The sequence below is a fragment of the Lynx rufus genome, unplaced genomic scaffold, assembly GCF_022079265.1.
Source record: "Lynx rufus isolate CCGP_SWC_20201006 ecotype Redwood Valley unplaced genomic scaffold, mLynRuf1.p SCAF_4, whole genome shotgun sequence".
Classification (NCBI taxonomy): domain Eukaryota; kingdom Metazoa; phylum Chordata; class Mammalia; order Carnivora; family Felidae; genus Lynx; species Lynx rufus.
The window spans coordinates 128002791-128017035 of NW_025814856.1; the positions used below are offsets into that span (position 1 = coordinate 128002791).

Here is a 14245-nt window from a genome sequence, read left to right on the forward strand (position 1 = left end):
CGCCCCTGTAAGAGACTCTTAAAAACTGAGAACAAACTGAGGGCTGATGGGGGGTGGGAGGGAGGGAGGGGAGGGTGGGTGATGGGTAATGAGGAGGACACCTTTTGGGATGAGCACTGGGTGTTGTATGGAAATCAATTTGACAATAAACTTCATTTATTGGAAAAAAAAAAGAATCTGCACCTTCTAAGGCCCAGTTTAGAGCTCTTACCACCCCATAAAAATATCCATTTAACCACGATCCAAATTACCATAAAGGAGTTCAACAGAGATCCCCAAACTTAGGAGAGACCAGCCAGCTGCCTAGGAATGAACTGGAGAGTTGATTAAATATACTGATTTCTGGATTCCATGGCAGGAAATTATATTCCCCACAAGCTCCCTCAAATGAGTCCGATGCACAGCCAAGTTCAGAAATCACTGGCCCAGATTATACAAGACACAACAGCAAAGAAACCAGCAGAATTCTATTAAAAAAAGTGCAAGTCATTCTCCTTACTCTATGAAAAAACAACATGAAATATGCAATTATAAAGCTCAAAATAGCTTCTTCAGAAAAAAAAATGATTCATACTTCTAAAGATGCTCAGGCCACAGCTGCAATCTGTTCTCGTGGCCAAACCCTTGGAAAGCCAAATTAAGGGAAGCCACATTGGGTTTGATTGCTGGGATCCAAAGCTGTGTCCTGCTCCCTAGAGGCAGGGGAATGACCACACTCCAGGGAAGCACACAGGCAGCTGGCATTAGTCTCCAAGGAGCTGACAGCTTACTTCCTAGCCCCCAGCAGCCACCCCAGGAAACCTGGCTCCCTTCAGGTTCTAGCTGCTAGGTGCACCTGCTTGGGCAACAGGCATCTTTGGAGGAGCAGTCCACTGGCTTCTCTGCATCCTCATTCTGGACTGGTTAAAATTTGCCCCATTTCCCACATCCAGGGGGTGGGTAGGAAAGAAGCAGCAATGGAGAGCTGTCTGGAGGCAGTTGGGAATACAATAAATTAGGAAGTCACACAGCTGTGTGTTCTGAAACACAAGATTGAAAATAGAAAATTTTTTCCTCTTTGGGGAACATACTGTAGTGTTGATATTTTCTTATTCAAATTTGGACTCAGTAGGCCTTCTCACTAAATTATCCTGAGGAGGAAGAGAAGGGGGAGGAATGAGGAGGCACCCCTTTGTAGAACTCATTCTTACTTTATTAGAAAATTTTAAAAGGATGGTGTTTGAGAAGTTTCAGGGTAAAACAGAAAGTTCATAAAAAATTTAGTGATGTCTGAAAAATATTTTTGGAACTAACCCTCAAGCAAATAGAAAGCTACTCCATTCATGAAATAAATACTTATTAACTGCAGACTGTATGTAATCCCTGGACTACAGGGTGAGATGGGAGATGAATTTACTCTGAGTCTAGTGCTCAAGGAGCTTACAGTCTGTGAGGAAGACAAGACATTTTAAAAACATGAAAGCAGTGGTTTGCAGCATTGTGCAATAGTTCCAAGTAAAGGGAACAACATTATCCCACAAAAGGGAACTGTACCTAATGCCTGTGTGGCCTCAATCTACTTAACCTCTCCCAGAGTCCCAGGCACTTCGTTTGTAAATGGAGATGTTGAAAGGGTTGACAGAGTATTGCCTTCAGTATTGCCTGCCATGTAGAAAGCATCTAATAAATAAATGGCAGTGGCCATTTTCATTTAAAAAAAATAAATTCTACTGATCTTTAAATCAGCAAGTGGTTTTGTTTTGTTTTGTTTTGTTTTGTTTTGTTTTGTTTTGAGAGAGGGAGACAATCTTAATTATGGAGGCTCCATACTATGGGGCTCAACCCCACGATCCTGAGATCCCAAGACCTTGAGATCACAACCTGGGCCAAAATCAAGAGTCAGACACTCAGCCGACTGAGCCACCCAGGTGTCCCTAAATCAGCAAGTGGTTATTGACTGAAGTTCAAGTGCTCAGGGCTGAGAGACTCCATCGGTATCTACCCTGTTATGAATTCCAACAGCCAGGAAAATCTCTCCATCCAAAGGCCTGAGGTTAAGGATGAGAGGCTGTAAAAGGCATCTCGACCTTTCTGTCCTCTGCTACTCTCTCAACCTCTGGGGACTCCCTCAGGGGAAAACACCTCTGCGGGAAGTGAGTTAAAGACTTGCTTCTCGGTTTTGTGTGTATTTGCGTTTGATTTACTATTGTATGTTTTGATTTTAAAAACCTTACAGAATAGAAATTCACCATCATGTCAGTGCAGTCCCGCATCCTGATTGCTGTTATTTTAATTCCTTTCTCTTTGGGGTCGACTTTACTCTACTTTACCATCTGTTGGCATCTTTCTGCATTCTGCTTACACTTTCTCATTTCATGCTCATTACTTACTATTCTACTTTTATAGCATGCTAGGACCTTTACGCTCATGGCCTGGTACATCTCAATCTTATGATAAGTGCTGAGGAGGCTGATTAGATTATTGCTTCGGATAAAGAAGAGCCTGTGGGTCCAAGTCCAGGGTGTGGAACTAGCGAGAGACGGTGTTACACCTTACGTTTTTGAAGTGAGATTAGTAATTTTAATACTAGACTGATTTCACAGATGAGGAGTGAAGGTGCTGTTCATACTAATGGCATCTTTCATCTATTGGGATCCTGTTACTCTAATGTGTTTCTTTTTTTTAACTGACGAGTTGGGAAATCATAACCTGAGCTGAAGTCAGATGTTCAACCGACTGAGCCACTCAGGTGCCCCAAAAGGAAATGTATTTTTATGTCCATTCACTTACTGCTGACCACATCAGTCCTTCCTTACCAATTTCCCTCCTTATTCTTCCAAATGAACCCTACAGTCATTCTGTAGAGTTCTGATCCCAGTTTCTGTTAGTACGTTGGAAGGATATGTGAGCCTACACTGATTTGGAGGAGCTCACATCTTTATTGCAATATTAATGTTTTCCTACCAGGGATAAAACCTTTGCTTATTTATTAATTTACAACTTATATATCTTAGTGAAGTCTTATAGTTTTCTTCACACAAGTCCAAGATGTTTTCTGTTAGTGTTATTCTGAGGTAGTTTACATTTGTATTACCACAATTAAAAAGAACCCTTTTTATCCATTTTATGATTAACTAATTACTGCTGACATATGGAACTGCTACCAATTTTTGTTACCCACCATGTAGCTACATGAATTCTAACAGCTTGTTCTTTGCTTCTTCAGGGATTTCTGGACAGTTTTATTGTCTATAATTTAAAATACTTTGTTTCTATCAATGAACTATACCTCTATTCGTGTCTTCCAGATCAAGGAGAGATACTACTGGTGAATGTTAGCACTCCATAGCACCCTACTTTTAGTTCCAGTTTTTAATGGGAAAGCTGTTTTGTTATCACCATTTTAAATATATGTTGGCTTGCTGCTTTACAGTAGCTTAGAAAAAAAATAATGCTAAGAGGTTGTCTATTCCATCATCATTAACAAATGATATTAAATGTTATCAAATACTATTTTAGCCTTAACTGAAATTAGCATTTGGGTTTACACACTGAGCTTCTTCGTGTGAGATGTGTACTCATGTGTTTTCTTTATTTTATTATTTTTAATGTTTATTCATTCTTGAGAGAGAGAGACAGAGAGAGCATGAGTGGGGGAGGAGTAGAGAGAGGGGGAGACACAGAACTGGAAGTAGGCTCTGAGCCCCGAGCTGTCAGCACAGAGTCCAACATGGGGCTTGAACTCACAAACTGTGAGATCATGACCTGAGCAGAAGTTGGATGCTTAACCGACTGAGCCACCCTGGCGTCCCACATCTGTTTTCTATTACTGAGCTCCTCCTGCTTCCCTGAGACAAATCTTTGAGCCAAATTCAAAGTCTACCACTAGTAAATACTAAGGCCTTTATAACATGCTCTTTGCAAACATTCATAATCCATTTTAATTATAATTTTTACTTGCCTTTGCTTTTACCACTTATTTATTTTGAAATTATCTTTATACTTTACTATAAACTACCTCAATTTTTAGGAATTAAAGGAAAAAAAGTATTAATAAACAGAGGAAAGTATAACAGAGAGGCACCAGTAAAGTGCTATGGGAGTTTCCAGGAGAATGTGGTGCCTTCCCCAGCAGAGAGTCAGGAGGAATCAGAATGGTCACTCAACCCCGATGTTGTACATGAACGTGATAGACAAGTATCTCTAAGGTGGGAGGGAAGACAGTGGGCATCTGTGTTCTTTCAACACGTCTGTGTCTGTCTCTCTTCATCATGAGGTTGGGCAAACCTACCAGGCTCACCCCTCAAGCTATAACCTAAGAGACAACAGAAATGGATGCTGATCGTTTCCAGCTACATATCTTCTCAGAAATAAACCAAAAAAGAGCAAGCCCTAAAAATGCCTATGATGAATATAAGTTATTTTCATCCATTTATAATTGGGATGTGCTTGAGATAGTCTTCTAAACTACCGAGTTTAATTTCTCACAGCAATCTCTTCCGAAGGAGGTAAGAATTACCTTGAGATTTTAGAAGTACCTACAAGTACTGCCTCCTGAAACACCAGCAAGTAACCACAGAACTTCAGGTTCTAAGGCAGCCACTAAATGCACAGAGTTGACTTTGCTACAGGAGGAGATACACCTCGGTGTCTCTAAATCTGCATATTTCTGTTGTTGTCTCCTTCACAAATAGGGTATTTCACATTTAGCAAAAAATGTGAAACTTTTGGCACTTTACATTTAGCAAAACACTTTAACCTATATTTCTTCATCTAGTTCTGAGATGAGAATGATGATGATGGCAGTGGTGGTGGTGATGATAATGATGATGATGAGAGTTTTCCCAGGTTACAAACGGGAGACAAAGGAGCAAGATGGCTGGCCATCTTGACAAAATCCCTTACTTGTATCAGCTGCGCCAATTGCCACGTGCTTCTGATTCTGAATACAAGAATCTTACATTAAATCCTCCTGCCTTGTAATAATGCTATTACAAATCCTGAGATCAGTTCTATAATTATTGTAAACAACTACTCTCGACTGACTCTTATACGTTCTCCTTTGACATTTTTAATTTGGGCCAAAAGTAGATAAAACTTTCTAAATAATGGGCTCAGGCCTTGAACATTTATTGCATTTATTTTTGTTTGTTTTTACGTTAAGCTGCAGGTGGAAGTATCATATGAAAGCAGAAATAGAAAAATGAAGATTCAAGACAGAGTCAAGGTCTGAGAAGCTTCAACTTTCCAGGGAGCTTAGGAATAAGCTAGTATTAAGAGGGCTAAAGAAAGGCCCTTAAGAGGCTTAATTGTTAAAAAACTACTTTTCTTGAGTTTTCTTTAGCCAGAATGTTCTAAGAATCAAAGTGATGGATGGTACTTCTCAAAGTACGAAAACACCAATGTCCCAGAGTTAAGTGTCTATTCTAATTGCTGCTGTACTCCAAAGAGTCCTTCAGATTGCTCATCTGTGTTATTTTTACTTGCTAAAGCAGAGGTGTCTGGGTGATGAATTATACAAGGTGCTTCACTCAGCACCACTGGTGTGTTGTAATAAATATCGTCACTGAAAGACAAAGTAAGGAGATGCTGAATATTTCCATAGCATGTGATGTACATTTCGTTCTTGTTTTTTCAAAGCAGAGAAGCAGTTATTAAGTTTTAATCTAATTATATATGGTCACATAGGTGAAGATGGAAAAACTATTTCAGGGAAATATGAGAACCTGAATCACAAATGTATGTGTCCATTCTGCCCTTCAAAATACACCTGAGAATAACCCACATACAAAAGCATAATTGAGGAGGTGAAAAATATACATTTGCTGAAAGGAAAGTAAGGTAGTGGAGCCCTAGCATCTTAGTGATGAAAAATGAAATACATTATAATCAAACCTCAATTACCATTTTCCCACAACCTTTGATATTGCTACATTAAAAAAAATACTAATGCATTCCCCAATTCCCAGTGAAGGCAAAATGACAGAGGGCTGTAATCTGACTTCAATTTGTTATAGTTTTTTGCAGCAGTAAGGAAAATGCAGAGGAGAGTTTTGAAAGTAAAGAGACAGAATTAAGGGTTGCAAGTAGCTATTTTCCCTATTTTCTTTAGCTATCTATCATCCTGTGCTCATATACTCAAGGAAGGCTGGCTTCATACCCTGTCTCAGGAGCAGCTAATGATTGTTCCTGTTCCCCTTATCAATGACTCGGGTAGGCACAGGCCACAGTGTCAGCCGATGAGATGTGAGAGTTTGCTGAAGAACTTTTGGAAACATTTCCACAAGTCTAAAAGAGACTCACTAGAAGAGACAGCTTCTTTTCCCCTGGACCACGTGATGGCAGCTGCCATTTTGCTATCTGCCTAAAGACAAATTTTGTACATCAAGGATGACAGAACCAAAAGGTAGAAAGAACCTGGGTCCTTGATGAGATTACTGAACAGTTAACCATCTCTAGGACTTACTCAACTCTGCAATTATGATATTCAATACAGGTTCTTCTTACACAGGCCATTTTGAGTTGGGATTTCTAATACTTGAAGCTGAAAAGCCTCCTCACTGCTATACTAGCTGGGCTGAAGTAACCTTGTCCCTGATACTGGCCCTGTACTCACAAGTTCTTGTCACAGCCAGAAGACAAAATCTAATCCTAGAATCTGATGCCTAGGACTAGGGCATTTTTTTCTGATTAAAAATCCTTCTATCGGTTCTCACTGCCTACATGGTAAAGTCCAAGCTCTTCTGCATGGCAAATCTTTATGATCTAACTCTTGCTTTTTCCGTCAGCATCTCCTCCGTTTGCTTGCTCCCTCAAGCCCCCCCTGCCTTAGCCACATAGAACTAGAATTCTCTGACCCTCCAAGTCTTTTCACCTACATCTCACTGCCTGGAATTTTTTTTTTTTTTAATTTTTTTTTTCAACATTTATTTATTTTTGGGACAGAGAGAGACAGAGCATGAACGGGGGAGGGGCAGAGAGAGAGGGAGACACAGAATCGGAAACAGGCTCCAGGCTCTCAGCCATCAGCCCAGAGCCTGACGCGGGGCTCGAACTCACGGACCGCGAGATCGTGACCTGGCTGAAGTCGGACGCTTAACCGACTGCGCCACCCAGGCGCCCCTCACTGCCTGGAATTTTTAACAGCTGCTGCCCACCATACACACACCTGTGCTTACCTGGGTATTCTCATCTCTGTGATTCCACATATTCAAGTATCTCCTTTTCTGTGTCAAACCTCCCAAGATTCTCCCTTCCTTAGCCTGTCTAGCTTCCTATGGACAGAAAGAACCAACCACTGCCTCCTAGTGATATTAGTGTAACTTAAATGTAATGTTCTAAATGACAATGTGTTTTCTAATTATTTGTTTATATGAAGGACTCCCCAGTCAGAATGTGGGCTGCTTGAGAATGGAGTGTGTGCTCTATGTCCATGTCATCAGGGATTAGATCCTGTATAGAGAAGAAGCCCTGTGTATCATGAATGAATGAATGAATGAATGAATGAATGAGAGACAGAAAGAAGTATCCTAGCCCTACTTGATATTGGAATATAAATGGATCAGGGGCTACATATCCCAAAGATAAGTAATTAACCTATTGTGTAAAACTCAAGGTTTCCTTGTATCTCTCAACAACTTACTGTTTTGGGGGACAGTGCTATAATAACACAACAGTTACCATTTTTTAGCCCCAGTTAAGAGCTAGGTATCTGCCTAGGACTTCACATCTATAGCAAATATCTTTGTATTTGTCTGTGAGATGACTCCCTTCTTCTGTTAGTGCACCACCTCCCACTTCCCCACACCCTTACCCACTGCACACACACAAATACACCTCTTCTTCTCAAGACTTGCTCTTCACTCTACTCCAGTCCTGTTCTTCTAACTGGAACTGCCAATTATACAACCCAGCCCAATGGGGATCTGTGGCCACCTCCGGGTCCATTGGTATTCTTCTTTGTGATTTTTAAGATTGAAACTAAGGGAAAAAACAAGTGTGTTGCTCTCAAAAGTGACTCATGAACCAAGCAGGTTACAAAGAATAATTTTAGACAGAATGTGAAGAGTGAAGAAACAAGAGTCATTGCTCCAGATTCTGGTTCCAGCTATTACTTAAGTCAGAGCATTCTCCTTCTGTCACTTAACCTGCAGTCTGCTTATGGAAAGTTGAGATTCTATCACTTGCAAAAAAATCATCTATCTTGCAACTAAAGCGGTGCCCATTATTTTATTTAATCCTCCCAACAACTAACTGTGTGCAGCAGGTATTGCTTTATTTTAGAGATAAGGAATTTGAAGCTCAGAACAGAGGAAGAAACATGCCCAAGGCGTGCAATTAGTAGCAGAGCTGTGATTCAAAGATGGGTCATCCAGATGCCAAAATGCAACCATTCTACTTTTCTGCTTCTTTCTGTACTATTCTTTGGGCTTCCTGAGGACTGATTTGAGCCCAGTGACCCCAGACAATATGCAGTAAGTCTATGTCTTCTCTTCATTAATAAACATAGATGCTATTGATCTTGATTAACTACTGGGGGTGTTATGGGGCTTCAACTAAATAACCCTGATAAAGTGCTTTAAGCATATAAATGATCAGATATTGGTTTTTATACCACACTATTAAACATTCACCTCTTGCAATGTTAATAATTGGGAAGCAGAAAAATAGTGCTTTTTAAAAAGCAATCTTAAAAAAAACTGCATAAATACTTGGTATCACTAACTTAATTGAATATTAGTATATTTGCTTTGGACATCAAAATATAACCAGTATTTCAGAAGTGGATTTCGTCAAAGACTGTAAGTTAAATCAAAAAACAAAGCGTTTGTAGAAAATTGAATCTTTCTACTCTTGTATATGTCTTTTTTCTCAATCAGTTAGATCTTTAAGTGGAACTTCTTTGATCTCTGCACTTGCTTATAGATTTAGTACAACCATGATCTTCCAGATCAATTATTAACACAAATATGAGAAGAACCATGAACTTAGAAACAGAGAAAAGCAGACACATTGAAACCAAAGGAAGATGGATTTGTATGTGAAACTAATTTTCCCCAGAAGAAAAACAGATATTTCCCTCAACATCAGGGTGCACTCAGATTTGTTTTCCATATTAGCAACTTATTTACTATGGCAATGGGCAAAAGGCAATCCATTAAAAAGCAATTTTCCTCTTACCAAAGGGTGTTTCATCATTTGATGTCTAGCACTCAATCAGAATGTAGGAATCCTTTAATATTTTATGAGCTGAAAACATCTCATTTGGGCATGTAGACTTCAGAAATGTGGAATCCTCCATAAGCCTTGCAAAATGTCCAGAAAGACCTTTGCAGGGCAAGCAATAAATAGGCCAACCTAAAGCCTCAAACTATCAGAACATTGGCAAAATTCTACTTTAGAATAGACAATGGGCATTTAAAATAAATATGCAATCATTTATAACTAAGAATAGAAGATATCAGTCCCAAAAATTTCTCAAGCGCAAGCTTCTGGAGGACAGGGATCATAAGTGGTTCACCTTTGTATCTGCAGTGTTCAATCACAGTCCTTGGCACATTGTAAGTAATCAATAGATTTTGATTAAACAGATGAATAAATGCATCTGTCATCTTGGATGAAGGGAGCTTGCCATTGGTATACCAGGCCCTAGGTAACCTAGTCCAAATTCGCTGCAGAGATGGGCCAGACCAGGTACTAAATGAGTCATTGCAGAAGGCTGGAACCTTCTCTGGAACCTTCTGCAGCAGAAGGTGAGATATGGAATAATGTACAGTGCAAGAGCAGCACCTGGAACATCCCCAGGGATCCTCAAGGTATTTACCTTCATCCCCACTCTTTATCTCAGTCCCTAGGAATGGAGTTCTGTCCTAGTTCCTGGCTTGATGTCAGGTCCTCAAAAGTCTTGCAGAGCTGCTCTGCACCAGCCAGAGGTCAGTCCCTAGTCTGTGTCTCTACCCCTGGTTCCACCCCCACCGCAAACCACAGAGCTGACACTCACCTGAGCAGAACCGTCTGCTCAGACTCCTGCCACCATGGTCCCCCGCTGCTGCCCACCAAATAGAGTCACACTGACATGGATGAAAGTCCAAATCAGATCCATATTTGCCCACACACAGTCTAGAACTCGGCCATCTTTTCCAAGTTGGTCTCCCTAGGCTGAATACGCTCTATTCCCCGTGTACCTCTCTGTGCCCAGGCCAAAATGAACACAACTACTCAAATCATCACCCCAAATACTACCAATCTACTTCTGGGGAAAATGTGGAGGTGTAAGAGCATGGTGAAGTTTGTGAGGACATTACCCAAGGCCATGAGGATCCTAAGTGGCAGAGACAGAACCCAGCTCCCCTTCACTCCCAGCATCCTCCCTCCCTCTGCTCCTCTGTATCTCTGTTCTGTGTCAACTTTTAGCACGATAGATATGGGTCAGTTGTCAAAGAAGAAGAACAGAGGCTGGATATAGTAGTGAACACAGAAGAATACACTCTATACACTTTCTACTGCCATGAAGGTGAGAACTGGCCAAAGCAGGCCATAGGGAAAGGGGCAATGTGGGGTGATAACCTAGACAAAGCAAGCACCAACGAGACAGAGCATGACTGTTGTCCAGTTTCTGAAAATCTTAGCGGGTCTTGCAATGCTTCTTAGCAAGTGACTTCCTGCAGCGCCCCCCATAAAATTGAGATAAACATGAAACAGTCACCGCTGTCAGGATGAGGAATTCAGTAGGATCTGCTTGACTCAGGACTTTAATCCTTCAACTGAATAAACAGTAAGCTAGGCAGCCAACATAAATCTCAACAAGTTAGTCTGATGGAGAGTAGGAAGGATAACTCGGGTCAAGGATCCAGGTAAATAGGGGCGCCTGGGTGGCTCAGTTGGTTAAGCATCCGACTCTTGGTTTTGGCTCAGGTTGTGATCTCACGGTTCTTGAGTGCTAGTCCTACATCAGGCTCTGTGCTGACAGCACGAACCTGCTTGGGATTGTCTCTCCCTCTCTCTCTGCCCCTCCCCCCCTCTGAAAATAAATAAATAAACTTTAAAACAAAAAAAGGATCCAGGTAAACTGAAATGTTAACCTTGGTGAACAGTGAACCTGAGCAGAGTGACACAGAAATCTCTCGGTCAGGCTACTACTCTTCTAACGCACAGATGACCTAGTTTGGGCTCATAAGTAAAGAACTCTCATGGCAGTTTCATGTCAATTTCAGCCTCTTTCCCCCATCCACCCACACTGGAGGATGATAATATTTGCTGTGCTTGGTCTAACAGACTTAAATTCCTCGTTTTTCCTCCCTAAGCTCTCAATTTTCTAGTTTACCTGAATAGTACCTATAGTCGGTTTTTACAATGTAAATAAAGCATAACCTCCTTTCCAATTTAATCATTGGATTCCTTTCCATTAATCATCTCAGACCATTATTTTAAACTCTCAAGCAGGTAACTGAATATTTATGCTTTCACAACAAATACCAAACATCCAACATTGCTCTGGTATAAACAGTCTTCTCTGGCGCCCATGTTATTAAGCCTACAAGGGAAGATTTATATGTGTGTCAGCTCTAGAGATATTGGAGGGAATGGAACTCAGCCACTTTAAGGAGGCTAAATGTTGACAATGACTGCAAGCCAGGTTAAATCAGACTCATCTTAACAGGTTAAACCCAAATTACACCAGTGAGCAAAAGGCAGGAAAATTATCATACCTGCTTTTTCTGGGTGTCCTCTCCTAAATTTTGTAATATAAATAAGAAAAAAAGCAATGAGCATATCTCTGACCACATTTGTCATGATCAGCTACCCATTTTCTTCTATAATTCCTTCTCTCTTAGAGAAAGTATTCTAAACAAGTGAGATATTGGGAGAAGAGGATTTTATTAAAGTGTTCAATTTTTCTTTACAGAGAAAAATTGTTTCAAAAGAAAGAAAAGAAAATAATCTACCGGTAGGTTAAAAACCAGAATTTTAAAAAAGAAATCCATAGATCTTTTTCCTTAACAGATTACTAAATGCAGGACTATTTTAATATATACTCATTCAATAACATTTGAAATTCAGTCATCACACCTGCAAATTTTTCCACTTGTAGATAACAATAATGTGTATTTCTAAGACAGACATGCAGAAATACATGCACTGGAAGCCTGAGCCAAAGAATGCTGGGTCCACAGGGATGCCCATGCACCACTAGCAGCACCTTGGGAATTCTTTGCGTAGGTCCAGGCACAACCCTGAAAGTGGGGTCCCTGCCAAGCATCATGCCCATGTGGGAAACAAGTGTTACTTACGCAGCTCGCCCACTTTCAAGATCTCACACAGCATCTTGGTCAGCTCTATGCTGCTGCGGCCAAAGGGACATTCATGCTTATCCTCCCGGCTACTGTTCTCAAGCACAATCTGCAAGTGGAAAGGGAACAGGTAAGTAAGGGAAGCCAGTTTGTAGAAAATGTTGAAATGTTGGTTCTAAGATGGGGCACCTGGGTGGCTCGGTTGAGTAAGCATCCAACTTCAGTTCAGGTTTGCGAGTTTGAGCCCCGCGTTGGGCTCTATGCTGAGGCTCAGAGCCTGGAGCCTGCTTCAGATTCTGTGTCTCCCTCTGTCTCTGCCCTTCCCCTGTTTGCACTCTTGGTCTATCTCTCTCTCAAAAATAAAAAATAAACATTAAAAAAAAAAAACTGAAAAATAATGTTGGCTCTGTGGTAACAGAAACAGATCCACCCCAGATTGCCAAACAAAGGGTTGAGGCCAAAACACAATTGTACTCTAAGCATGTACTCAGTATATAGTGCCTAAAACTCACATGGTTTCCAAATCTCCTAAAACTTTCCACCCTGTCAGAGCAGATTTTGCTTGCTGGTTTCCACTTACACAGAAGTGCCTATGGATGGAGAGGTTTTCAAAACAGGACAAGAAAGACCTTTTACTGAAGTGATAAGACCATGCTCTCTCCCCTCAGTCTTCCCTTGCCTGGTGAATAGCAGCTCTTCTGGGCCTTCAACTCCTACATTTTATTATTTTTTTAAAAAATGTTTAAGTTTATTTATTTATTTTGAGAGAGAGAGAGAGAGAGAGAGAGAGAGAGAAACCAGTGGGAGGGGGGCAAAGAGAGGGGAACAAAGGATCCAAAGTGGGCTCTGTGTTGATAGCAGAGAGCCTGACACAGGACTCGAACCCATGAGACAGGAGGTCATGACCTGAGCCAAAGTCTAACACTTAACCAACCGAGCCACCCAGGCACCCTTTAATTCTCCCTATCTGCCCACAGAGGTTCTTATGTTCTTACAGGCTCTTACCCCCCATATTAGTTGACTGAAGCATGCCTAAGGGACATGTGACACAAAAGGAACCAACCAGAGTTTGTCCCTGAGACTTATCATACAAAAGGGGAAAAAAACTGGCCCAACTGTGCTGACAGTCCACAAGGTATGTGAGCACAGGAGCCACCTGAATGCGAACCTGTAATAAAAAAAATCTGGCGGCGGGGTGGCACCTGGGCAGCTCAGTCGGTTAGGCATCCGACTTCGGTTTAGGTCATGATCTCGCAATTCGTGGGTTCAAGCCCTGCATCAGACTCTGTGCTGACAGCTCAGAGCCTGGAGCCTGCTTCGGAGTCTGTGTCTCCCTCTCTCTCTGCCCCTCCCCAACTCTGTCTCTCAAAAAATAAATAAATGTTACAAAAATTTTTTTTAAAGAAAAGCAAACAAAAATGCAAAGGAAAGCAGAGAAGAAAGGCCATAGGAGAGCCCTGGGAACCTTTGCTCCTGCAGAAAAGCTGATTCCCTGTCCTTACAGTTTATTTGCTCAAAACTTCCTCTGAAAACTCTTTGGTTGGTCTAATAATTCTCCTCTATCCTTAAGATACTTTGAAATGTTCCTACCATAATTAAGGGAGTGTGTATACAGGGATTGGACAAAAGTAAAAACAAAGCAAGAAAACTCTATTTCAAAGTCACTAAACTTCAAATTCATGTGTCAACAAAAGGAATAACCACTTTATCCATCTCTGGAGCCATCTCAGATATAGTTGCCTGGTACCTCCTCTAGAGCTACACGACATCCTGAGCAGGTGGGTGTCTCCTAGTCTACATCAACGCTGTGCACCGACCTATGTTGTTTTACCCCTTAGGCTACAAAATCTTCAGTGGCAGAAATAGTGTTTTATTCATTCAATCAATAATGGTAATTATCGACTAGGAAGAAGCCCCGCAAAGTAGAGAACAAGATAGACCAGGGCTCCGACCTCATTGAACATTCATTCTAATTG

The 14245-nt window shown here is 41.1% G+C and overlaps 1 protein-coding gene across 2 annotated transcripts in view; it reads right to left on the reverse strand.

Annotated features, from left to right (window-relative positions):
• Positions 1 to 14245, reverse strand: part of ELMO1 (engulfment and cell motility 1) — a 532635-nt gene that overhangs the window by 230260 nt on the left and 288130 nt on the right. For both annotated transcript variants that reach the window (XM_047095403.1, XM_047095404.1), the window contains exon 15: positions 12270 to 12378. In XM_047095403.1, coding sequence (XP_046951359.1) covers positions 12270 to 12378 — 109 coding nt within the window. The remainder of the gene's footprint in view (positions 1 to 12269; positions 12379 to 14245) is intronic.